The sequence below is a fragment of the Pollicipes pollicipes genome, unplaced genomic scaffold (assembly GCF_011947565.3).
Source record: "Pollicipes pollicipes isolate AB1234 unplaced genomic scaffold, Ppol_2.1 Scaffold_3447;HRSCAF=4054_pilon_pilon_pilon, whole genome shotgun sequence".
Lineage (NCBI taxonomy): Eukaryota > Metazoa > Arthropoda > Thecostraca > Pollicipedomorpha > Pollicipedidae > Pollicipes > Pollicipes pollicipes.
Window position 1 is genome coordinate 13,305,788 of NW_023596297.1, and position 27,565 is coordinate 13,333,352.

A 27,565-nucleotide genomic window follows, 5' to 3' on the forward strand; every position below is an offset into this window, starting at 1 on the left:
GTCATATTTTCTCCTGGCGATTATAGCAAGGACACCAACACATACTGTTGATGGCCACAATTCCAAAATTCAGCTGTGATTACGACAGTTTTAACTGAGCTATGGTGTCACGGTGGAGAACGAGCAGCGCATCACACAGGGTATCCCATCGGCCATGGGGGGGGCGATAGGCAACCCACGGCACCACCCAGGGGTGTAGTTGCCTATTCAGTTCACGGGCTTCAGCTCTCCCGTCCAACTTAGGCTTCTGGCCGTCAACTTTGGAAAGAAGTGGGTAAAAGCTGGCGAGAAATCCTGTTTGGTGGAATATTTCGGGGCAGGCTGGTTTATTTTTCACCGTTCAGCCCCCCAACTCATTTTGCGAACATACGCCCCTGGGTCCACCTTAACTTTTAGTAAACAACGACGCGCACAGTCAGCGGCGTGTGCAACATGCTTGTGCAATGCGTATCTCGGCAGAACGCCGATCCGGAGTTCTACAACTTCCTCCACATTTCCACTTCACGCCCGGGCTTCCTGCGACGTGGTGTCCGGCAGCGGCGCCGCCCGGCTGCCCTCGCGCGGCGAGTGGGGGTGGGGGTAAGGAGGGAGGGGGGGGGGGGGGGGGGCGAGCGGGGAGCCGCACGAGCGCGGCCGCTAACCCATCGTCAGCACACAGCACCGGATCGCCTCGAACGGAGGGACGTGGCCGGCCATGTAAGAGATGCCCGTTACGACTTCGTCGTCCTTGCACTCCACTGGCCACCTGCAGACGGACGGAACAGCAGTCGCCCGCGTCAATCAGCGCTCATCAGCGAACAGCGCGTCAACAGCACCAGGCCAACAGTCGCGTCAATCGGCGCCCATCAGTGAACAGTGCACCAACAGCACTAGGCAAACAGTCGCGCCAATCAGCGCTCATCAGTGAACAGCGCGTCAATAGCACCAGGTCAAAAGCCGCGTCAATCAGCGATTAGCGCGTCAACAGCACCAGGCCAACAGTCGCGTCAATCAGCGCTCATCAGCGAACAGCGCGTCAACAGCACCAGTCGAGAGGAACCGCTCCCTGAGACCTCGGTCCTGGCTCTGAGTACCGGGTCTGAACCAGAGTTCATCCAAGGTGTTTTCAGCACCAGTTAACAGGAACCGCTCCCTGAGACCTCGGTCCTCGGTATGAGTACCGGGTCCGAACCAAATTCAAAATTCAGTGGTCCCTTATTTAAAGTAATTAAAAACAGCGTCTTCTCATAGCAGGAAGGATCTGCGGCCACTGGTTTGTGGCTTGTGATCGGCGGGGAAGAAATTGGGTGAGGTGCAAGCTTACCCTGTCGACTGTGCGGCAACGGACGGGTCTAAGGCAGGAGAAGGCCTCTAAAACCCCCACCCAGGGGAGCAGGCAGCTGGCACAGGGTTACTATTTCAGTTTCACAGGTCAACATTCACGAAACCATGCATCGTAGCACAATCATATTTATACAGGCGCTTAATCTTGAGTTTATTGGTAAGCATGTGGTTGTGTACATTTCAAGGAAATATTGATGATGTTTTGAGCTCCGTAAATGTTAGTGACATCACTACCGCACGTGATCGACTGATCGTGATTTCCGACAACCGCTCGCGCGGGCAGTATATTTGCCGCGTTCCTTGTTTTAGTGTGTTCCTTATTTTAGACCTCGCTTTAGTGTTGCTAAAACAAGGTCTCCTCTTCGAAACCGGATGCCAGAAAGATGGGAAGACTATGCATCATGGTCTCAGTCTTTTTTCCCCGCAGCAGTTTGCCTAACCTGTCGCAGCTGCCTGGCGCCGCCCCTGTAAGGAACGCGATGTGTTGTATATGTTGTCGCAGCTGCGCAAGGGCGTTTTGGAACGGTTAAAACTTCTGACATATGCCCGGCTGCAAAGGCAGCTCGTAAGTAAGTACGTAAGTAACAACATTTATCACGAGAAAACCCACTTCTGTCGTCGAAATTTCCGTTCTGGCTTGGTGATGGTGCGCAACATATTGAAGCACTGTTCCGCGTGCCGTGATAGCGTAGTTTTGCGAATTTTCCTTGCTCTGAACACAATAAACGTGTCATATGGGTTCGCTTTGTTTGTCGGCACATGAGCGTCTGAAGACGGCTATTCGGGTTAGTGTTCTTTTGAGGACCCGCATAATTTTAGATGCTCGTCAATGCCTGACTACCACCAATGCCGTGGTAGGGAGTGGTTCCCTCCGCATTTAGTTGACTAGACCCGTACCACCCGGGTGTTGCCATCTGCGTGGAAGCTGGTGGGAGAAGGATGGGCGCAGCACCGCCGATACCCACCAAACTGCATCTCCGTGCTGAAGCAGTGCGAGCCGGGCGAGCAAGGGGAACGGTGCCAGCAAATTATCGAGCGATCCATGCGTCATCACGTTAAGTACTGGACTTCTTTTGCGGAGTGAGATAAGCCTGCTTGATGAAGAAAATCTGTCTCGCCCTGCTCGAATCGGCGAGGGCGCTGGGGAAGATCAATTTGACATCTGATCCTGCATCCTGCCGTTGACAATGCCCTGTGGTAATGCTGCCTCCCCAGCACACCATGCTGACCTCGCCTGTGGCAATCCCGTGCAATGCAGACGTCACCCGTACTCAGCGTCATGCAGAACAGAGTCGCCAGCTTGCATCTATCCCCAAGCCGCGCCGACCCGTCCACAGCTCGCGCGCTATACGAGCTCTCACCTGGATGAGGCACTCCTGTTGGTGGAGAAGGAGAACTTGTTGTCGATCGTGACATAGCGACAGTGGTCCTCGTCCACAAACGGCCCGCCCTGAACCGTGGCACAGCGAAACTTGGTGAGATCACTGAAGGCGCTGAACGAGCTGTACAGCTCCACCACCACCTCTCCGACCGGACACAGGTTCTCCGCCTGGCAGCAAGGTCGCGTCAGGGGTGAGTGGTCAGACTAGGACAGAGGCCTTGTGCTAGCAAGCACGCTGGTGGCCAGCAATGATTGTCTGATCAGGCCTGATATTCTTCATAATGATGGCAGACAGTGATGAGCGAGACACCGGACGCTGTGTCCGAGGGGCGCGTCCGGACGGTGCGTCCGGACGGTGTGTCCGGACGGTGTGTCCGGGGGGCGCGTCCGGACGCAGTGGACGGTCGAGCCATTATCTGGCTACCAGCTCTGCTTTGAGGGGGAGGCGGAGTTAAGTACACAGTCGATCGACCCTGTGCAATCAGGCAGTTTTGCGCCCATTTGCTGACTTACAGCTGCATAAGCAGCGTGTATGACATCAAACCGGCGAGTCAATACGACCGTTTTTAACGCGGTAGGGTGTCTCACACGAACAGCACGTCCCCGATTGATAAGGCCGGATCATACCACCACTGACGTCGCTACACGAGCTGAGAGGCTGCTATTTTAAGCCAACAGGCCGCCAAAGCAAGGCTGGACCGAATGCAGCATGGACACGGACGTTGGCGCTGGCCGCATGCGCGGTGGCGTGTTCCTGCATGGGCATGTTTCCACACCGGTGAGAGTGCAGCGGCTAGCCTTTTGTCTGTGGGGGCGTAGAGTTCTCACCGAGTTCGAAGACGTGGGGACACTGATGCGGTCGGTGAGCGTCAGCTGCAGCTGCGGATACTGCTCCATCCGCCCACACTTCAGGCTGTCAAGCCCCTGCGACACGGGCCACACTTCAGCGCCAGCTCGGCGACAGTCGGCAGGTATGGCACATTCAGTTCGGGTCCATCGCTGTAGCTATGCCGCCAGAGTATTGCGCGCCTGCACGTGCAATCTGTCAGATACCGAACGAGACGCTGGCGCGTGAGGCTGCAAAGTACGAGGGCTGTACGAGAACTATTTTGGTGCAATAAGCATGAGACCGCATTGTGACAGCATATTTTTACGATGCTTCTGGTGTTGGCTGTGCTGCATTGCATCCTAACGCCCTCCCAGCCCAAAATTAAGGCGACAAGTTGTCATTGCTATACTGTCATGACAATTCGAATGTCGTTTACGTCACAAATCTTATCCTATACTTGAGATATAAATATGCTTGTTAGTAAAATTACCTAACCGGATTGGCTTTCAAACTATTTGTAAGTCACTCATGTATCAAAGGCGGTTTTCATTTAGGCTGAGGAGTTCTGCTTGTATTTCTCCTATAAGCTATAACCCTTCCTTGGGCTGATTCGTACTTAATCAGGTACAAATATCTTGTCTCCAGACTTATGTAAACACAAAAATGGTAAATATGCCAAAATGATGTCACTGTACTTCGTAACACAATCGCTCATCACGTGACTTACGACCAACTAGCAGTAATCACCCGACGAAAGATTGCCATCCAAAACATAGCGGCACTGTTTTCGCATATTTAATACTTATTGCACTTACATGGATATGAAGTCAGTATGCTTTGTGCAAATTCTGCATTTACACTGGGTGCTAAGTATCTACCACATTTGTTTTGTCCATAACTCCTACGATTGTTCATAACATGCAAAAATATATACAAGTTTAGAGCGTAACGTGTACAAATTTACTGACATACAATCATGGACCCGTTAGGTATGGACTCACTGATTTGGCGCTCACGCGACCACACGCTTTAAAGGGAATGCTCCACATTTGAAGATATTGAATTCAGTATCAGGTATGATATAATGATCTCAATTCACGGTTTGTTGACATCATACAGCTGAGATACTGGAAGTTCTCCCAGTTTGGGAGCCGAGATCTATTTTTTGCTATTTGTTTTCAACAAATGCATACTCAACATTGGCGCTATCTTGAAAGGGTTAACGCCGTTTTTCAAAAGTAATGGTTGTCAGCCTATTCTGGCTCCCCCATTCACTACATCCCTGTCGGACAAAAAATTCAAAAATTAAAAGAAAACTTGCAACTCTAGCAGCTGCAACGACTGACAGCATCTTAGGGAAACCCCAATGGCTGGAAAATTGAAATTCTAGCAGTGTTTCTGTTATGTTGAAGTTTAGCGGGATATTGCAAGATCATGGTGTGGTCGATTGCTTCATAGTATCCATAAAAGACACCCCTACTATCCTGGAATGATGAAAACACGGCTGCCGTTGTCAGGCACCCAAATGTTAATATCAGACAATAATCTTCAGATTACAGCACAGCTCGATTAGTCGTAGTGGTGGTATCAGGATACGCTGACCGGCATGCCCGCGGTGTGTGACTTCAGTTTCCTCATGTCGATACAACATACATTGTGACACGCCCCTCCGACTGGCTGGCCACGCGAGCGCGTGTGTACGATGATATCCCGCCTACCACAATATTGATCGTCCGCTTAAGCCGGTCTAATTGCCCGCGGTTTTTTACGTGCGTGACCCTCTCGAGGTACCCCCGCAGATGCAAATTCAGTTTGGGGGGAGGGGGAGGGGGGCGTATCGGACCAATGCGCAGGCCATTTAGCGGTGGCAAGCCGGTATGCCAGGCGACCTCCCACCTGCTCTGGGAGCCAGGCCAGCGCCGCTCGCGGAGCGCGTACCGTTGCGTCATTTTGGTGGAACTGCTAAGAGCTGATAATGTCGACACACTTGGCATTGCAAGCCGCTGGGAGCGTTGTAGCAAGATAAGGGAATGATAAAAGTTTATCACCGTAGTTCCTTCGGCGCAATCTTCGAAGACAAAGGCTGTGTGTTATTCCCTTGTGACACGGCACGATCTACAGTTAAGTGAGTGTAAGGTAACCTGCAGAACCTCTTCTGGTGGGTTTTCACTTGACAAATCTGTATTTTAAGCCGTTGACTTCTCCGTGAAGGTAGAAGTGTGCCTCGTCAGACCACCAGATGTCAACCAGGAAAGTTGAGCAAAAATGTCGAAAAGCTGGGCAAATCATCATGGTGAACCTTGCACGTAAGGATCTGGTCGTTGACTTATTTATCATACATTTGTATAAGCAGTTAGTGACTAGACTTTACCGCGGAGCGCTCGTTACGGCCGCTTCTGTGAGTGTGATTAATGCCCTGATGTGATTTATGCCCTGATGTGAGTCATGCCTGACAATTACTGCCTGTATGGTCTCCCCAGAGCTGGTAACCCGCTAACATTGGACTTGTCTAAACCAAAGTTTGAAAAATCAGATGGGAGTTGCCGGCATCTTATTCGTGCACTGTCTCGGCAAAGGCTTGTGACCAAAACATAAATACATTTGTTTGCTCACCTTGTCTCGATGGAGCGACGAAAAGGCCACTGAAATGCTCTTATGTATATTGTATGTTCCTTGCGGCTGCACTTTATAACTTATGTGAGTGTTACAAGCATTTTACTGACAACTACATTTTAAATGTGGTGCTTGTAGAGAAAACCCGTATGTTAGGTAACACCATCACTTCAAACCAACACACTGGTGCAAGACAGATGAGCTCAGACGCAATATTTTTATGTTTATTTTGGAATGTTCAGCAACACGGCTAAGCCCATCGGACCTGAAGTGGATACAAATTATAGATATGGTTGACATGTCAGTTTGGATCTAATTTTGAATGTAATCCACTTTCAAATTCTCATTAATCTGTGGTTATTAATGAACTGGCCAGAGCTGTCTAAAGATTATGTCCAAAGAAATTGTCGTTGAATTTCAAATTCAACATCTCGCTAAGCATCATTTGAGCTCAGGCCATATCAGCTCTGGTAAAACAATACAGCTGTAGGAACAATATATTCCACCTTTACCTGAACGGCCAGTAGAATAAGCAATCAAATATTGGCAACGTTTGACGCGGGAAAACTTATGTAGCGCAATCTTAAGCCAGGCACAATCATATTCATATGGCCATTCAGAAACTGACTAGGCATGAAATTTACATTTCAACAGGAAAGCATATACCAAACAGCTAACTGAGATTTTGAATACAAGGAACTAAGCACGGATCTGATCTTAAAGGACATATGGTTTGAACTGTGGCACAGGGCACGGTGTTGTGGCTGTAACACTCAAAATGTACATTTCTGCTCAGATGATTGGCATGGTTTTTGCGCAACTAGTTGTTGTGTATTGCTTTCTGTATCTCTCACATCTTCTTAGTGAACCTCGCCCTGATGGGGGTGCTCGTTAAGGTTTTCTGAGGGTTCCTCCTCAGCATGTCGTGCAACCGCGCCTAAATTTTGAGCAGCTAATGAGGCATCCTCTGCACGTGTCTTGTTACCATAAACGTGTCCCTAGTATTTCTGGATTCGGGATAGTCAAAGGTCAAAAACATAGGAAGCTATCCGATGTTTCTGGGATTTTTAATATGTGTAGGGAAGCATTTGCTAACAAAACACACACAGAATGGCAAGTGGAGGCACTGCCTTCCGACTTAAGAATGACTTTGAAAATCATACGAATGCATGAAATCCGCTCTTAATCAATTCCTGACGCCAATTCTGCACTGCACAGAAAATTACACGATTATGTCTTACGTCATTTTCGATGCTATTATTAACATAATTGGCAGTGGACGCCATCACCACCAAAACATGCAGCAGCATGCGTTCCCCCGAATTGGGATCTGCGAGGAATCACAATTGCATAATCATGGCAATAATGCTATTGTATTCTGCATTGGTATTTGCTGCATTCCTACATCTTTTTTATCTTGCACACATATTCGTACTCACAGAAAAGACATGATTTTCAACCTGCGAGAAGTCCTGGATGCCGATAAGCATATCAGCGGGATAGCGTGCACTTCGCACGCAGCTGACTCTGAAGCCGTGGAGTTCCTGCTTGCCTTGATCCTTCCTCCGTTTCCAAGAAGCCAGTTCTGGAGAAGACCAAAATTGCCGAGCTATGCCAGCCACGTTTCCAGCGATTCATCTTCATATGCCGGCAAAAATGACCACAAAGTCAAATTTTTAACACCTCAAGTTTTTTCCTGAAATATGAAATGCGCGAACGTCGCCTGATCTACAAAACGCTGTGCCACCACGGCGCGTACTGCTAGTCTTATCCCAGGACTTGGCATCGCAGAGCTTTGGTTTCAGTCATTATATAACGGCACTAATTTTACGCGAGGCGATGCAGCTAAATATGAAGCCAACGGCTTCATCAATGCGGCCTCGGTTCCATCAACCAAAAATGTCCTGTCGAACAGCTTCTGACCGATGGAAAGTGTGTTTTAGGAATTGTCAGACTCATCAGAAGCATATCAGTTGTGTGTATGTCCGATCACGCTGTAAAAACTCGGTCATCGCCGGTCTCTGACGCTGGATCATCCCGTTTCCTTTGTGTCACAGTTACTTGCACCACTGTGCGTAAACTTATTCATCCATTAAAACAGGATTTCTCCGAATTATAAAAGAAAAGTTCCGGTATAGGACGGTTCAGCAGCACGCGCGCCATTGTGACATATCGTTTTGTACAATGCACTATAAAGTCGATGGTCAAATGCGCAATACGCGATTAGTTAATTTAATTTTATTTATATATATATATATATATAATTAATATAATATAATATATATATATAATTATAATATATATAATATAATAAAATAATATATATATATATATTTAATATATATATATATATATATATATATATATATATATATATATATAACGTAAATGTAATCACGGGAGCAAATTGCAAATATCATCCAATTATATCCATTTGATCTCTAATTTGACCAAAACTTTGACCTAGCATCACAAACATTGCGGCAAAATGCGCGCTCAGAATCGCTCGCTCAGATGCGCGCTCAGAATCCAATGGAATGTCCTTTACTGCACCTCAAAATCTTTTTCTGTTCCAAAGGTGTACGGATGTGCCATTTCCAGCGTCATTTACACCTGCTGTTTAGAAGCTTAAAAGGGCACGTATTAAAGGCGTAAGCATCCCAATCGTGTAAACAGACAAAACTTACTGGGCTTGGGTTAAAATCACAACTTTTGATTTGCTCATGTGAAGGTAAGTCATGTAAGAGGAGAACACAAGGTCACGAGGTCAAAAATAAGAGCTTAATAGTTGAAATGTGAAAGTTGCATCACGGTCAGTTAATCGATGTTATCGTATAAGTTTGACCGATTTGGATCATGTGGCTGGAAAAAGTGGCCACAAAATATATTCCTGCAACGTGGGCTACAGCAAATTCCCTAGGCTATAACTCGTTGGCCATTGCTCGGAGAGGCACAAGATTCGCCCAACGCCTCTACGACATAAGACCACCATACAATTTCATTTCAGATTACAGAGGGATTGATGTGGAAGTCATTGGAAACGTTGTCGTGTATTATCCCAATCTTTGGGCATGAGGAACATTCAAGAATTTAAGTCATTGTGGCAAATACAATTGGACATAGTGAATTCAGCTTTTCCAAGCAGCCGGAGCTATGAATGGCGAAGGCACTAGCAACAAAGTCATCGAGTAAAGATTCACAAGCTTAAATTTCGTCCGTCCAAATGTCTCAGTTGGTTAAAGACCCTGTCATCCGATCCACTCACTCGTGGCGGGTTTGGTTCCAGGCGCTTAAGGTGCCCGCTATTTGACCTTGCCTGGGATGGCACGCAGCCGGTGGCAGCGACCGCGCTTAGGCCAGGTGGCGTCGAAGAACAGAACGGACCGTGCTGAGCACTGCGCCACCCTAAACTTTCGCCACTACATTTTGCTGTGGACCTGGAATGTCATGATCAGGTGATGGGATCGGGGCTCCCGCAACAAGCAATGCTTAGTGTGGGCTCTGATCCCAGCAATCCACTCATTGAAGAGCCTCGGACCGAATCGGTTACCTTAATTATGAAACTATTAAAACTTCAATCCGAGTATATGGTGTTCTGTAACTAATGTACAGAGTACGCCGTTTCTGAACTAACAAGGTGATCTGTATAAAACTACGATGCATGGTATCATCACTTCACGCCACGAATAACAATATAACTATCTTTACGTTCTCAGCGACGCTATCGTCACATACTCTGTAGCTGCATGGACCATTTTTGCTGCTGCATCTGGGCTCACCGTAGGTCCTTGTCTCAGCCCAGGTGAAGTCGAAGCCATTGCCGGCAAAGCTATATGCACCCGAGACGAAGCGAACGGTCAGCTGGTGTCCACTGGACGGACCAATCAGCGTCGGTATGGACCAGAACTTGAAGTTCCCTAGCGACGGTGATTGGTCGGAGCCGCCATCCCTGTAGCAGCGTCGGTTAGCTCTGATCAGAGTCGCAGCCACCGTGGTCTTCGAGCGTCTGGTTTTCTTACTCATTGGGACAGCGAAACCTAGAGCACGCGCCGAAAATGTTCGTCCTTCGAGGGCGTGCTTCACATTAAACACCTGTCAGAAAGGACACCAATAATTAACCAGCGTATGTTTGTAATGGTCGTGCAACTTGTTAAACTGTATCAGCCCCGTTGCGTCGTAACGCGCAGGACATCACATCCAATCATCGATAGGTGGCGGCGCTTGGCGGTCATGCAGCTGACCGTTGGTGGTACTTCCCCGTTACACGACAGCATCACGGTGCTAATGTCGCGTCGATTTATTTCGTTCGGGCTCGGGAACGGCAGCGTTTTCAAATTTAATAAGGTTATGGTTATGCAGATTTCTTTGTGAAGCATGAACTGACTTTTCCAGTTTCAAACTAAAAACAAATTGATTTTTTCATCAAACAGTCATGAAAACGTTAAAAATGGACACCAATTATCGTGGGAGTGTTCCACTTTTGTGTGGGGTTTCAAGCTGAAACAACCGTTTTGAAGAACACTCGGCGCAGTTCATAGCGTGCCTTTTTAAGGCCTTTAACGCTCTAATTTCGAAGCTACATGCTCTCAAAGATCTGCAGACCATTTCCTGCGACTATTTCAAGGCCACCCAGACATCCAGGGCGCCATGACAACGTTATTCAAATCCTGCCATTCCACTGGCCATGCGGCGTTTAAGGTCAAGCAAAATGTAATTTTTGAGCTGTTCATATCTGTCGTTCGTCAGCACGTTTCCAAATGTCGCTGTGCAGTGCTAATTCGTTCCGTTACATTAATCTGTTCCTCTTGTAAATCTAAAAATGCACATATGAAACATGCGCCTGGATTACCTTTTAAGCGTGCAATATACTTATTTCAAAAACGTTATCATGTTCGTTTGCCCATTGACCATCTCGTGTTTACCACGGTCTAATGCCGCGCGGCCTACAGAGACTGCAGCGCCGGGCGTCGGGGATTTGTTTCAAGATTTGCAAATGCACAAAATCGAAACTGATATGACATTTTCCACTTCTCGATTCTGAACAAAGGTCGAACATTTCCGAAGGAGCATGGGTTGGTCATATCAATGCAAATGTATGAGCTTTTTCAATCTACAAGCTATGTTCACTTTCACCTACGTTCACAAAGCTTTGTACAATCCAGAAAAAGCCGGAGCAGCCCCTGGCTGCTATAGGCTTAGAAAATGTCCACTGAACCATTACACAATAAAAAGCGCCGTCGGCTTGTTCTACGCAATTATCTAACGTATGGTTCCTTCACTGCAATGAACTCAAAATATGGGCAGAACTGTATCTTTTGGCGGCTTCTGGATTCTTCAAATGGGTCAATCCCGTCAGTTTTTTTGCTTGTTTTTAACGAGCGGGGAAAATGTTTTTCAGCAGGAGGGCGTCTGGCTAGGCGTACTTGGGGAAAGGTTGTTAACCACGTTCTTAAATAATGTGTGCAGGAATGTCATGTTTTGTTCGACTTTAACTGAAATGCATTTGTTTTATCGATTTCATTATTTTGTGTGGAAAACCTGCGTGTAAACGAATGTGAAATAGCCGCACATCTTGTGAATGCTCTTTTCTTGTAAATATGGTCATAAATACACCACACATGACCAAAGCATATAACGGTAAATTGTGCACAGAATTCTCCTTTCAGTGTATTAGAGAAAGGTGCGACTGCAACCCTTCAGCTTCGAAAATTCGAATATTTATCAATATCAATAGTTATCAACAATTCGGAGCAAGCTTATTTCATCAAATCTGATGTTTTTTTTTTAATATATTCAAATATGGAACATTTTTGGAACGGGAACAATATTCCCGTTCAGAAATGCTGAGATGGCCAGGTGTAGCCGCCCCCTTTGTAAATGAAAAAATATGCTCGCCCAAAATTAACATGATCTTTCATTATTAACATGATGCTTCCTGCAAAACGGATGTTTTGGCAAAACATCCGTTTTTAAGAAAAGCCTTGCATCTGCCCAACTCACTTCTGTTCTAATCGACACGCCGTAGAGAAGAACGGCAATTCAAGTCCCATAGAGCATGTTCCACATTTGAAGATATTGAAGCAAGCACCAGATGTGATCAACTGAGCTAACTTATAAATATTGGTATGCTTTTAAGCGGAAGGGAATGCTCTAGACAACAAATATATTTTTACAAAGCATGCTCCTCAATACGTAATTCTTTATTGTGCCATGGAACATCTGCACGGTGTTGAGGTGCTACCAAACGAGTCGTGAAAAATTGCCACCTTAGCACTTATTTGTAATATTTGAATCTCCCCAGTGATGACCGTGGCGGTGCTGAAAATGTTTGCAGTGCTAAAGAGTTTTGTCTTGTGTTGTTTGCTTGCGCTCTGATATTTTCTCGTGGTGTTCTTGTATATTTATCCGCAAATTTAAGATGTTTGTTCGTATTCACATACTCGGTTATGGCGCTATTCTTTTTTAGTCTTAGTTCCATAATGACTGGCGACTATGTCCAACTTCGTACATGACCTAGCACAAAACGTGATTCATGACTAGCATCTGAGCCCTTCATCATCTTTCTTGCTTTATCATGCATCCTAACCGTTCCCCGCTTGTCCGGGGCAGGCTGCATGCGCCAGTCATGGGTGGGCCTAGAGGCTCCTTGGAGGGGGAACTCGAACCGGACGCCAAGCGCATACCGTAGAGGTGTGAGCCCCTGCGTGGGCTAAGGCCCGGTGGTTGGACCTCAGGCGCATGTGGTCCTGACCCATCGTTACCCATTCTCCTTCATCCATAGTCCTGAAATGGTCATTACTGGCAGAAAGAGCTCTAATCCAAACGAGCAATAGGCAGTCATGATAGAAACTTGCACAGCTTGTTCAACATTGAGAGCCAATTGACCCCCACCATATCTGGAAATCGTGCTCACGAACGCCAGATCGGAACGGCTCCCCAATAATTTTCTTCTTGGGCTTGATCGCCGCATGGCCAGCGGGGAAGCAGGATTTTAATGTTATTGCAACGGCGTCATGCATGCCTGAGTAGCCTTAAAATAGTTTGCACGAAATGGTATGTACATCTACGGGGGGGGGGGGGGGGGGCAGCTCAGTAACTACAGGGTTTTTGGTCTTCAGAAGGGCAGGGCCATGAACTGCGCCGAATGATCTTCAAACTGGCCATTTCAATCCAAAACCCCGCACAATTCATTCAGTTGACTGCATGATTGTTAAGAATGAGTGGCAGCTTCGGTAGCAATTGATTCTGATCGGCCGTGCGGTCAGCTACCGTGGTGGTTTGATTTCCCATGCCAGTCGACATTTTCAAAAAGGGCACATTATTTGTAAGTTAACGGTTCTGTGTTGTGTCGTATCGAAAAGAGCGGCGCATTGGTATTCCACTGGAGCACCGCCCTCTAGTTTTGGTCGTGATCGCCCGAGTGGTTGTGATGTTCAGCGCAAGTTAAACACCATAACCATGTTCCATGATTATCAGCCATGTTCCAACATCAACTATGTTGATGCCGTATGATACAAGCTCAGTGTCGCGCCTCGCACCCGTTAGGTCTTCATCGCAACCACTGACCAAACATACCCTCCACCGCACCGCAGATAAAAACACGGCGCCGTATCATGTACTCACCAGACCTCCACCGTGTCGGACATCCCCAGCGAAAAGTTCCAGACGCGCAGGGTGATGCTCCTGGGCCCGGTGATGACCCAGGTGCAGGTCAGGTCGGCGTCGTACCGAGCCGGGTAGCCGGGCGAGGTGAGCTGGCCAGCGTCGCCATGCAGCTCTCCTCCGCACTCTGTCGGCAGGCCGCGGCGCGGGCTTCAGGGCACGGGAAGGCCATAGATGACCCCGGTGTCGGGTGACGGTCGGGGGTGTTAGCGCAGCGCAGTCTGTGGAGTACCAGCTGGCCGGCCGCCAGTGAGGGAATAGGAGTGAGAAGGTAGGCAGGTTGGCCATGTTATCTCTGCATGTGATGTAACTGATTGTCGGCAGAGGGCTAATGTGAAGTTCGGTAACTGTAACGCGACAGCCGGCAGAGCAGACAAAAAGACGGTAAATTCGTTTGCAAGCTAAGGAGTTGGCAGTGAATTGAAAGCTCAAAGCCCTGAACTGACGGAGAGGGGCGGATCAGTCCCGGTAGACTCTTGCTGGCATAGCCGCAGAGCCGCCTTCGCTCCCTTCACTAAATTCCTAGGTTTTTATTGCTCATGATATCCAGCGCACCCGGAGACATACCGATCCTGGACCTATCAGATCAATGGCTGAGACGGCTTCTACAAGAACATGTCAGATCAAAGTGGGGTCCAACGTGACACTTGCCAGCAATATTGGCAATGCAACAGCGCACGAATTCCGGACATCTTATAGCACCACGGTCAGATATGGTCATTGACCTGATTGTGTACATTTAGACCATTGCAGGTTTGCCCGTTTGCACCTCCCGGAACGTACAACAGAGCGTTGGATTGAATCCCGATTTCAAACCTGATGTGCTGGAGGCCTCTAAAAAATTGCAGCGACCCCGTCATCTGGAGCTTGACCATTCCGAGCTATCTCTTGCAGACCTGAATATATATATATATATATATATATATATCTCTCTCTCTCTCTCTCTCTCTCCTCTCTCTCCTCTCTCTCTCTCTCTCTATCGCTCGCCTCTCTCTCTCTCTACTCTCGCTCTCTCTCGCTCTCTCTCTCTCTCTCCTCTCATCGTCTCTCTCTCTCTCTCGCTCTCTCTCTCTCTCTCTGATTGTAATCTTAAGAAGCAGATTATTCTTTACACATGTTTTGCTACTCAAGGTCACAGCGCCCTGTGTATTGATGATCTTTTTGGGTGTTTTCTCGATAAATCCGACGGCAGCTTGTGCTTTTTCTCGATGTTTGTTTAAAAATAGCACCAAAGCTCATGATACAAATGAGATATACATTTCAATATTGCATGGCTTGGTGTTACTTACATATCCCAACGTTTCATCCTTCATTAGACATTTTCCAGAGTGATGGTTTTAGACCAAGTCGGTATAATCGGATCTGTGCAGATTTCAAGGACTCTCATGACTGTTCTAACACAAATAACATGCCTACATACATCAGTTTTTGTAACACCGGTATAGCGCAAACATTTTATATAACTATCACAAAACAGACGAAAGCATATACGCATTACATATACAGATAACGGAGAGGTAACAACGCCTATCCGCAAAACGCAAAATACTCAGCGTTCCTGTACTGCCCGCCCTAATGGTGGCTCTCTGTGCCGTATGTTCATGAGTATTTTAACAAGAATAAAGCGTCCAAAATGTATATAGCTATCACAACTGGCTTATATGCATGTTCTCAATACCATCATATTAACATTTCATCGACAAAACATATGCATTTGGGCTAATGGCAAACAAAATATTACCGCTCAGCACGCACCATTTCAGAACATGGTCCTCAAATACGCTTAGGCAGACGCCCTCCTGTTGAGAATGTCTCCCTCGTTTCAAAACATCCGCAATGCGGGCCAACTGTAATTCTGGGAAACACTGTCCCAAGCTGTTGTACCTCTGAAGGGAGAGTCACCCTCACCCGCTTCAGTTTGGACATGTGGCAAATGAAACTCCCACCAGAAAAAACGTTGCCAGTTGAGTTAGCTGTACAGCAACCACGCGATTATGCTTGTGTGCGTATACTCGATGCTCGCTCGCTCAATGCCCGATGAGCTCGCCCACGTCGGCCCAGCCAGCATTTACCGTGACTCCAGTCGGGGCCTCAGACGGGAAGACTGGGTGGGCGGTGACAGGATGCCCAGCACGGCCCCAGATGGCCTTTGTAACGTTTGTGTGATGTGCCGCGGCCTAGTTACAGCCAGTTTTTGTCCGCCAGCGGAATAGCTGGGCATCAGCTGGGCGCATGTTGGTAGAATATCAGGGTACTGATGTGGTCTGCGCAGGCGCCAGGCTCCAGTTGGAATCCCGCTTGGCCCCATATGGCAGAAATGCTGGATACCGGTTGGGCACAAGACCGTGCCAGTGGTGGGCCCAGCAAGAGATCTTGCGCAGCGTAGCGGGTTACATGGAATGCGCAGTGCATCCCACACAGTGAAGATTGATGAAAGATTGACAGCATAACGATTGACATTTTGAACAATGGTTAGGGGCCCTGACACCACTTGACCGATGCGCAGGTCGCTTTAAGTGAGACATTCGCACCTGACACTGTGCTGTTTCAGTTGGGACATATCTCCTGCCATAAGCATACTTTGTAAACGGTCTGAAACATGTTTTTTATAATAAAGCATGTTTTTTCGTTATCCTGAAAAGATCATGCAATTCAGGAAAGGGTGTCCCATATTTGTCAGCTTTGGGAAGTACGCCGCATTGAACAAGGCCAAACTGCTTTGCATGAACTTGTCCAGTAATTTTCCATGCATTTTCGAGAGTAAACCTGACATGCTCCTCCTATTCCGAAGATGAAATTCGGATGATACCTGTCTCCAAATGGTGATCATGACGTTTTGGGTTGCATTTTCTAACATTCCATTCGTTTGGTAGTGTCTACAGGGACTTGGCTGGCCTTGCAACCTGCTTTCCAACTACCATTTGCTGACGAATAAGATCCCGGAAAGAGCAGCTGCACATCTGCATTATTTTGAACATACGAAAAATGTTCGAATTATGTGCACCACTCTTTATCTCACCCTCATCTCACTCCACGTTAAGAAGTCGTACTAAACCGCGATTAAGACTTCGTGCCATCCGATCTAGGCCAATGCATCATTTTCTTTTAAAATTGCAAAGTATGTGTTTCGTAATATTGCCTCAACTTGTCCGATTAAACGGCTTACAGGCGGGAGAGACCAAACACATTTTCAAACATACTTAAACTTTGAAAAACAGATAATGTAAAATTAGTAACGAGATCATGACCCATCGCCTGCCTCTGGCCGATGATTGCGACACATGGCTCAAGGTCGTACCCTTACATCAAGATCAATGCCAGCCGAAATATGGGATCGATGACAATTCGACAGTGCGATGGGCGCGAACTGTTCGCGGAGCTCAACATAACCCAAGTGCCTTAGGTAAAAGCTATACTGTAAAATGGCATTCTGTATTTGAGCTTTCACAACGAACAATAGATCACGAGATCCAACTTTGTCCACAGCTAAGCAGGGCATTGAAGGCCTTACAGCTCGGAGAAGACTAGCTCCCATGACACAGCAGAGACCCCACTCGCTAGAGTTTGCAGCACGATCTGACGTTAATGGAGAGGTGCCATACAGTCCGTCACACGGACGACGCGTCTCCCTCCCCTGCTCGGGGGTTCTTGGAGCCGCTTGGAGGTGGCAGCGGTGATCTATATTACGGTTGCGATGTAGTTGCCTTTTTTCTCTTAATACCCACTGAAAAATTACAAATCAACAGCCTATGGTAGGAATGTCTACTCGGTACGTGGCTATCTTTTTGAACTTTGCCTGAAACCGAGTGCGTTTTTACTTCGACCCGTTAGATAGCCTTGCTTCGTCCGCTTTTAAAGGAAAAGCTCCACATATGAAAATATTGAAGCAAGAATGAGGTAAGATCAAATGAGCTCACATATGACTATTGGTACGCTTTTTAGTGGCAAAGATTGCTCTAGTGAACAGAATGTCTCTGCTTAGTAAGCATGCTTAACATGTCATTGTTTGGCTGACATCGTACCCATCCATTATCCATCCATCCATTACCCACCCATCCATCCATACCATCGATTGGGAGACGTTTGAGGGCCGTTATATCTGGAAATCATGCTCCCGAACGCCAGATATGAATGACTCGACAATTTTGTATTGGCCTTGATTGCCGCATGGATTGTAGAATGACAGAATTTAGATCAAGTTACTATGGCGTCACGGACGCCTGAGTGACCTTGAAATGGTCATCCCTACACAGTCTGCACATCTTCGCGGATGTGTAGCTCAGAAACTAGAGGGGTTTAGGTCTTAGGAAGGGCAGGGCTGTGAACTGCATTGAATGATCTTCCAGGTGGCTTTTTCCGTTCAAACGCCATACAAACGTGAACCACTTTTTTAAACTGGGAATTCATTCTATTAAATGTAGATGTTTTTAGCCAAGAAACCGCGTTCACTTTCGCCTGGTCCTTCCCAAGAAACTGGTTAGTCAAAGTAGCACAACTCAGCGGTAAGATATGTTGCGTAACCTTCTGAGGTAGTAGAGGTTATGAGCTACACTAAACGCCGACAGGAGAGATATTTTTTGCTTCATAATCTCATCACAAATGAAGGAAATAACCAATCGCTTTATCATACTGGATCACAACCACACAAGACAGTGCGCAAAGAAACACGAATTCGAAATAATTAGTAACGTGTTCTAAAGAGTAACAAGCAACGCATCAACCAAAATACGTTATTGTAGCACGTTAGGTACTTTCGAAAACGATACACGTCAACAGTCGACTATGGATGGAGCGGATAGGGATAGTCCCCAGTCGGGGATTATCCCACCATAGGGATAGTCCCCGACTGGCGACACGTGACTAATAAAACCCTGGCCGGCGCCTTGTCACCAGGCACGTCAACTCAGAGACAGCCGTAGCCGTGTGAGAGGCGACACATGGTCTGGTTCTGCCCGCAGACCGTTTATGGACAACATTTAGCGATGTAGCGTTGCATCGTGGGTGCTCATTGCACCTCAGAATAGTGGCTTGTTTTTGGAACAAGACCTGCGGGCTAAATCGGCCTTGGAAGAAACTCTCCAAAATAATAGTAAAATATAGCTCATAAGATATAGTTCATTATAAAAGTATAGGTCGTAAAATATAGTTCATTGTATGATTTAGAAGATAGATACTTCGTAGATTCGTTCTCTTCGTTATGGATGGGTTTTGGATACTGAAACATCGTTCTGACCTGCAGGCCATAGCTATACTTTTTAAATTAGTGAGAGCTGTCATTGACGTAACACGCGATCTTTGGATAGTATAGGCACGTCTTAGACCGGAATTTACGGCATGCTCAGGCATGCTTTCAACACCGCAATGTAATGAAGTAGATTCACGAATTTCAACGCAGATGTGTTTTGAGGTGCCTGAAGGCTGGACCTGACCTAGAGGTCAAACAGCGGCCGTTGCATAAATTTTGCAGTCGTAGTGAAGTTGGAGCTATTGTGTTCATGTGCACCACAAAATTTGCTTCGAGTCGGAGGTTAAACCGTAGCATTGCTATTAAAACAGTCTGTCGTGGATTTTTTTTTGATCGTGCAATTTGTGTATATATATATATATATATATATATATATATATTCTTCTATTGTATCGGCATCATCAGCATCAGCATTACCCAGATATCATAATGATATCTAAGTAAAGCCAGATATATTGATCCTTTTTGGTTACCTGATGATTTTGAATTGACCTGGAGGTCAAACCATAGCGTTAAAAATACGTACTCAACTGTAGTATACAGCTGGTTGTGCGCTTTACATCACAGGGTAGCTATGTCACTTTGCCGTTTTTTGTTTTGATGTTTTTGAATGTTAACGGATGAATGAAATTGAGCTTGATGTCAAATCGTGCCAACCAAATAAAACACCCAGTTGGTGAAGCGGAGCTCGCTAGAAACTCTAAGCAACCTCCGGGTCAGAGTTGCTGCAACAAATGGGAATTACTTTCTGCAGTGGGTCTCTGGGTCTCGTTAAGTTCACCTGAACCGGAGGTCAAACCGTGACATTGAGATTAAAACAGATGATCTTGGAATGGAGCTCATTGTATGCTTTGCATGATAGTGCGACTGGAAAGTTTCTCGAGTTCGAAGTGTGTGCTGAGTCTTTGGCTGAGACTTGGGATTAGCCTGCAAGTCAAACCGTCGCCTCAAGATGAAACGTTCGAGTCGGAAAGAAGCTCATTGTGTTTTATACACGAGGCAGTAACGTCGATTCATAGCTTTTGTTGTTGATGAGCTTTAGGTACCGGGAATTTTCACCTGCCCTGAAGGTAAAACTGTTATCTTGTGATAAAACGTCATGAAGTGGAGCTGGTTGTCTGCACTGTCACGGGTGACTACGGGGATTCGAAGTTGTTACTTTCGACGAATTTTGGATATCAGTAAGCGACATCTGACCTGAGGATCAAACCGTGACATCAAGATCCAAACGCCTCTGATGCTTGTTATTTTAACATTGCCTTGTTCCCTGGATAATATAAAGGCTGTTATCTTAGCCATCGTAACAGCAGCAATCGTGATGCTGATAAATACGGGTACATCCGAAATGGTGACGAAAACATCTTGATACTTACACTTTAATTAGTATGGTGTGTTTTCCGCCACAAACATCCTTCCCTGCTTTTGTCGCTGTCAAGCTAAGGTAGCGTCCGCGTACATCATCTTCATGCATGTATGGCTTGGCTATGCCTGATTTGCTTATTTTCGCGCATTGCTACTCACGGGCAATCACAGAGCAGGACAGATACGAAGTGACACTGGCCTGAAAAAGCATAGAAAATATGTTCGTCTAAACTCCGATGAGGGACGGCAGGCGGCTCTCACCCGTTTGTTCACGAACACGGAAGGCATAGCCGGCGCGGTGTTCCACGGTGTTGGCGCTGCCGACAACACGATGGAGGGTGCAGTTGCTGGAGGCGATGTGGAAGCTAAAGCTGAGGCACTCCAAGGAGATAAGGCAGCGCAAACGGCAGCCGCCTGAGAAGGAGATGGGATGATGACATGCTGAGTATCTGGGCACATATCAGTTATGCTCTACCTCACATCGTGTGCATCGCTGAACTACAACTCTTCTTCTACAGTTCGTTGCGTAGGCCCGAGGACCTGCTAGAGGGTAATACCCCAATATGCTTGTGAGATGACTGATGAATGCGAAGGATGTGTGAAGATCGGCAGTTCTGGCCACGCACCTTTTAGCGTAGCGTGGCGCATGTTCCCAAATTTACTGAATAAAGAAATATATATGAAAACGGCCAATTGAACATGTACGTCCGTCACTCGGCTCACATCATGCTAAAAAGGTGATAACTTATTTACCTCCCACGAGTAAAACTTGTTGAGAAAGTTGTTATACTCAACTTCGAGATAAACGGTTGTGCTTTGTACTTTTTCTATCCAAATTGTCTGGCTGAGCACCTAGCAATGGCCCATCTGGCTGGCACAGGACCAAGCTACATATAAGTGCCCAGAGCTTCAACTTTGATCAAAATCACATAGTGACAAAATCATGACTAGTACACTGACAAAGCACAACTTCGAAATGAAAAGCATTCCCCAGCCGTCATAACCTAAGTCTGGGATCTATGTAGGTTTTCCTCCGAGCATTCACGTTCAACACGAGCAACACGCTCCAGGCATGCGACCGGGACTGGTGCTGCTGCCTGTTCGTGCAACCTCAAATGTGAAAAACGGGTGAGAATAGTGGTACGACTTTCACTGATCATGGTCTACTTCCGCAAGCAAGAATACTTGGTCGACTCCGCGAGTTCCGCTGGTATTCGACTCTTCCCTACATCAACTTACACTGATCGAGCTCGGTGAGGGTGACAATGGCGTTGGCCGGGTCTATCATGACACCTTCACTGGACGGCAGGAAGTCTGCTTCCATCATCATCATCGTCAAGCCTGGCGGCATTTTTGCCGCCGCGCCGCTCCAGCTCAAGATCAGGAGGACGCTCGTTGCCAGGCGCCCGAGGGCGTGAGGCGACTTCAGACCCATGCCGCCACAGCTACCGCCGTCGCCGCGGGCGCTCTGCCGGGTCGGAGGTCGGCCGAGAGGTGCTTGGGCTCGACGCAGCGCCACCAATGGGCCTGGGCAGCCCGGGTCGGCCGATATATGCCAAGGGGAGGGTCGTGTTGTCGACACGGACAACGGGCAGTCAACACGAATGACGGTTGGGTGGGGACGAGTCGGCTCCGCCCACGCTCCTCCCACAGTTCTGTTGCCAAGAGAGTTGCCAAGCCTGAGTGCCACAGGAATGGCATGCGCATAGCGTGGCTTTCAGCAAAAGTTGGCTTTTTACCTGCGCTCTACGGAAGCCAACAAAAAGCTCGCATTTTAAGCCCAGAGCAGAATTTGAATACCACATTTTCAAAGAGAACATCGCAGTGGGACGGCAAGCGACCAGCATTGCAGTCATCTTCATCACCGTTGACATGTTTAGGAAAGGGTAGTAATGGGCGACACCTGAAAAAGAACAGAATTGCTTATCTAAAAAACGCAGTTCGCGACACGTTAAAAACTGTTCATTCACTGTTTAAAAACACGTGTGATATGGGAATTTTTATACAGCACGACATCCAATTTGCAAACATGTAGAAGGCAAACAATTTATGGGAATTGCACAATGGGTGATGGTAAACATGAATGTAGCACGACAAGATTCGCACTTAAAAAACACAATTATTTGCCATCATGCGTACAACTTCGGATGCTTAAAATTATAACAGTGATAGGCATAGAGCGCATTTAGCACCCACTGGGATGGGGGTCGATTTGCACCTCTGCAGGTTCAGTCGGAATCAATTCTAAAGGGCGCGGTGTAACCGAGCCAAATTTTGTTGTAGTAAGCAACTGAATGGCGGTTTCTCCGATATATAGAAATGAGTCATGGACCTAAAATGACCTAAATCAGATTTTAGGAACTTACCATCTAGCGTGATTCTTGACGCTTATTAAAATTCCAAACCCAAAACAATGTCTTAATTATATGCTCAACAAAACCGTTGGGTTCACCATAACCTTGGGTTTTGGCCGCTTTTGACCTCACCCGAAAATCATGACCAAGAAACCTATGAACTGGCGTTCATCGTAGGCCAGTGTCCTTGTTTGTCCTTTAAAGTCAGACAGGGGCACCGATCTATCTTGAGCACCAGTAACCTTTTTCTTAGAATAGGCAAGTAGGTTCAAGCCGGTTGCATGATAAGGTATGGGGACACTTTGAACACCAATCTGTAGTTTGACCTGTTTTGACCTTGATTTACCCGAAGGTCATGACCAAGAAACTCCAAATTTTTGGTGAAGGTAATAATTAAATGCTATTTTATTACACAATGCATATTTTCCAACAAATTCCGGCAAAACTCTGTTTATTAGTACTTTCATACACATAACATATTGTGTATGAAATCATACACATAACATAAATGTGTATACCCGTAATGAAATCACCACTCATTGGTGTATCTTGTAAGTATCAAAGCAACAATAGGGTTTTTTCTGACTTCAGTTAGCCATGCTTCATTTGTGTTGTCGGTACTAAGAAATGATTTCCAGAGAGAAACATGCAATCTTCATCCCTAAAAATAAGTTATGATGTTTGTGCCATTTAGATTTCACCGACGATGAGATAGGATCTCGAAACGTAAGGATGTACAAATTGGTGAGCATATGAGTGATTTTGCACGATTTATCTTTGATCTAAACGATTGTGCTAAGTCAAAAGCTATGAAACTAGAACGATGCATAAAATGCTCGTTAATACTGAGGCAACGCCTATTTTTAATCAAACATGCCTAAAAGAAAAGATTCTGCTAAGATGTACCAAAAGGCGCTGCGGTACCAAGCTCACCGTTCGAGGCCCATGGCATAAAAGGGCTGTTTAAATCGCCCTATCGTTTAATCTTTATCACGTCTTGCAATAGCTGCCAGCTCGGAAACGGAAGAGAGAGAGAGAGAGAGATGGAGAGAGAGGAGAAGGAGAGAGTAGGAGAGGAGAGAGAGAGAGAGGAGAGAGATGAGGAGAGAGAGGGAGAGAGAGAGAGAGAGAGTATGAGAGAGGAGAGGAGGGAGAAGAGAGAGAGAGAGAGAGAGATGAGAGAGGAGAGAGAGAGAGAGAGAGAGGGAGAGAGAAAGAGAGAGAGAACACACACACACACACACACACACACACACACACACACATACACACACGAGTGGTGTGTGTGTGTGTGTGTGTGTGGTGTGTGTGTGTGTGTGTGTGGTGTGTGTGTGTGTGTAGTGTGTGGGTGGTGGTGTGTGTGTGTGTGGTGTGTGGCTGTGCGGGTGTGTGTGGCGTGCGTGCGTGCGTTGCGTGTGTGCGTGCGTGCGTGCGTGTGTGTGTGGTGTGCATTGCGTGCATGCGTGCGGGCGTGCGTGCGTGCGTGCGTGCGTGTGTGTGTGTGTGTCCATTTGATGTCCACATGACTCAAAGCTTTGCACCGATAAACGATGACAACTTCTGATTGCGGTAATTTAGCGATACCTCTACGCAAGCTACAGATGTTGTCCTGTCCGTAACATTATGCAATGTTTTGGAAAAACCTGCCATCAAGTAATAAACAGAACTGTTTTAACATCAGGAATGTCTTCATTAACTACTTACACGCAGGGTACGAAATTAAACAAAAACTCAAAAGAGCACAGAATTTCAGATTGGTAAACATCGCCGTGCGCGCGCCATACACGGCAGGACATCTGGGGTTGCTAAAAGAAGAAAGAAGTCTAGTGCTGTTCGGAAATGTTGACCGCAGAATTTGGACTCAATATGCCATAAACGACTTACCACGCGACCGAGTGGCCGGTTAGATGCCCTTCGCTTCGGTCAATTTAAACCCGCTGGGATCTCAGAAACTAAGAGGACCAGAGACGTTAAGTCCACAGGATGTTTTGGCCTGCACGTAAACTGACTTTGGTCAAATTTCGAGGATCCTAGGTAAAGTTCAAATAAGGTTAAACAAGGTCAAACTCCAAGTTTGTCTCCAAAGTGTCTCCAGAACCTAGATGCCTGTTCAAAGGCAAAAGTTCACTTGGTCACTTAAGTTCAGTGACCTTGTTTAACCTTTCGCAGGTCATGATGAACAAAATCATGCAAGGCTGCCTTGAGTTTTGCATTTGAAGAAGCGACAAAGAAAGTGCGAGGCAGTATGTTCCTAAAAACAAAATGTTGACCCGGATCATTTTAGGTCAGTGACCTATTCAGACCTTTAAGAAGTCCATGGGAGATGTCTAATGCGGTTCCTGTTAACAATACATTCGAAATGAGCACCAGAAACTACCCCATACAGCAAGCCCCAGAATGATAAAACAGATTGGTTTTTACCTTGGTCTGACATTCCTACCTGACCATAGGTCAATATAATTTTGTTATTCAATTCTTGTGTTTCCTAAGAATGTACCTCATAGATGTACGACTTTGCCTGACACTCCGTTGTTCCATCAGACCGAACGATTGCCTAGAAACTGACTTAACTGAATCTATGGCCTGACTTTGACCTGCCATAGATCAGCAGCCTTACAATCTACATCTAATGCTTGGATACCACATATTTGCCATTTAATTGTCTACAGCTATGGAAAATTTGGCGCAGCTTCACCGTGCCGTTTCAGAAACCATTCCAGAAAACTCTGAAGGGGGGGTCAATTTGACCCCCACCTGAGCGCGTGTTAAGAGCCAAAAAGTTCATAACATGTATTTGCTTATAATATCCTGTTGGTGGTACGATTTAGCTTCCTAGCGTTATTAATATCAAATACAGTTTTTGATGGTTTACCAAAGTATGCCTTTGACATGTGTTCCGAAGCCGAAACACTCCAAACAGTTAAAATAGTGGCGATTGAGCCTTTCCATCATATCTGATGCTTGCCTCAATATTTTGAAATGTGGAACGCTCCCTTCACGTTATTTGATCTTGGCCGCTTGCCCCTCATATTTACTAGCTGCTCAAATATATATGCTAATTATGGCAGAAACCTGAAAACAATTTGTCTGTTTCGTATAACTCCGTCAGCAAATCATGCAACAACCTAATTAAATACTGTGACGTTGAGGCATCTTTCATCATTTCCGTATTGGGGCTTATCTATGCTTGCTCTTATATCCGCCAGAATGTGCGGACAATGATTTTTTCCAAAACCTTGCTAAAAGTTGGTGTGAGGCTTAGCGGTTCGCAGATCTCCTGGCAACGTGGGTGATGTTTTCTTTGGCACGGGGTGATTGTTGCTCTCTTCCACACCGACAGCACGCACCCTCCACGCAATGACCGGTTGAAAATATGAGTAAGTGGTACGGAAAGTTCCACAGAAATCCTTTAGTAGCCGCACTGGAAGTTATCTAGTGGGCGCAGCCACGTTTTCTCTCAACTGCGATAGCTGAAAGGCAACTTGCCACGGCTGTATCTCAGCAGGAATGTTATCGGCAGGCAGATAGCAGAGAAGCTCTTCTGTGCGCAGCGGTCCATACGTTGTGTATATGTGTGGGAGAGTTCCTTTAACACGCGGCCGGATGGCCGATTCAATGCCCTTCGCTCGGTTCGGGGCCAATTTGACCCACTGAGATCTAAAAAAGTAAGAGAGCTCGAGATACTCAATGCACAGGGTGGGGTGGCCTCTATGGTCAGACTACAGATTTGTGTTCAAAAATGCTCCCAGACCTTGTCTTGCAACCGCATTGAACTTAAATACCCTACTATGAGAAAAAGGTAACTGATGTTCATTTAAGTTTTGTGATCTTGGTTTGACCTTTAGAAAGTCATGGTGAACATCATTTACGAGATTGCTTTGATTTCTGATCTGAATATGCGTGAAAGGTTACCCCAGACTGTAACGGTCCTAAAAACAAAATGTTGACCTCCTGGGTCCTTTTAGGCTAATGACCTACTCTGACCTGTAAGAAGTTAATGGAAGATGTCTGTTGCCGTCACTGTCATAAGTTTATCTCGAAATGAGCTTCAGGACTATATATACAGCCAAATGTCGAGCAAACATACAGGTTGACTTTTACTTCGGCCTGACCTTCATACCTGACTCAAGTTCAATACAATTGGTTGTGATGTTAAACTCAGTTGTTTTATTGCCCAAGAAACTACTTCAGAAATGTATCGATTTATCTAACACTCCGTTGTCGCATCAGTTTGAACGATTACCTACAAGCTGCCTCCGCTGACAGCCACGGCCTAACTTTGACCTACCATTGGTCAAATTGATTCTTAATATATTACGAATGTTGCAACATTTTTATAAGATTTAGCTCAGTTTTAAGACTTAATTTCAATATTAACAAATGGTGGACCTCCAGGACGGATAAGAGTAAAATGGGCTTTAAGCTAGAGCTTACCTGACCACTAGTACACGCATGCGGCAGCACTCACGGGCCTTGGCACACGCAAATTGTCGTCCAGTGCTAATCCACATTTTGCAAGATGTCTTAACCAGTCCATTTTAATGCGTAATGTGCGTTTTAATGCCATCCGCAGAACGATCCAGTGGGCACCTTCCTGCGAGGGGAGACTTGCACTGCTTTATTTCATTACCCTTTTATTTCGCGGAAGCCAGAAATAGAATCTTACAGCGTGACTTGCGTAGAGGAAGAGCAGTTCTGCTAGAACCCGAGCGTTTGGTTTTCAGCTAAGATTGTAAGGGAGTGCTCCACATTTTAAGATGTTGAAGGGGCAAAGGCATCTAATATCACTAGATCGG

The 27,565-nt window shown here is 46.3% G+C and overlaps 1 protein-coding gene across 1 annotated transcript; it reads right to left on the reverse strand.

Annotated features, from left to right (window-relative positions):
• Positions 1 to 636: 636 nt before the first annotated feature.
• Positions 637 to 14,373, reverse strand: LOC119092149 (neuropilin-1). The gene is made up of 7 exons (XM_037215124.1): positions 14,364 to 14,373; positions 13,770 to 13,935; positions 9,926 to 10,095; positions 7,586 to 7,731; positions 3,533 to 3,628; positions 2,685 to 2,872; positions 637 to 745 (listed from the first exon to the last, which is right to left on the reverse strand). Exons 1-7 carry the CDS (start codon positions 14,371 to 14,373, stop codon positions 637 to 639), a joined length of 885 nt encoding a protein of 294 aa, XP_037071019.1.
• Between the last annotated feature and the right edge of the window lie 13,192 nt (positions 14,374 to 27,565).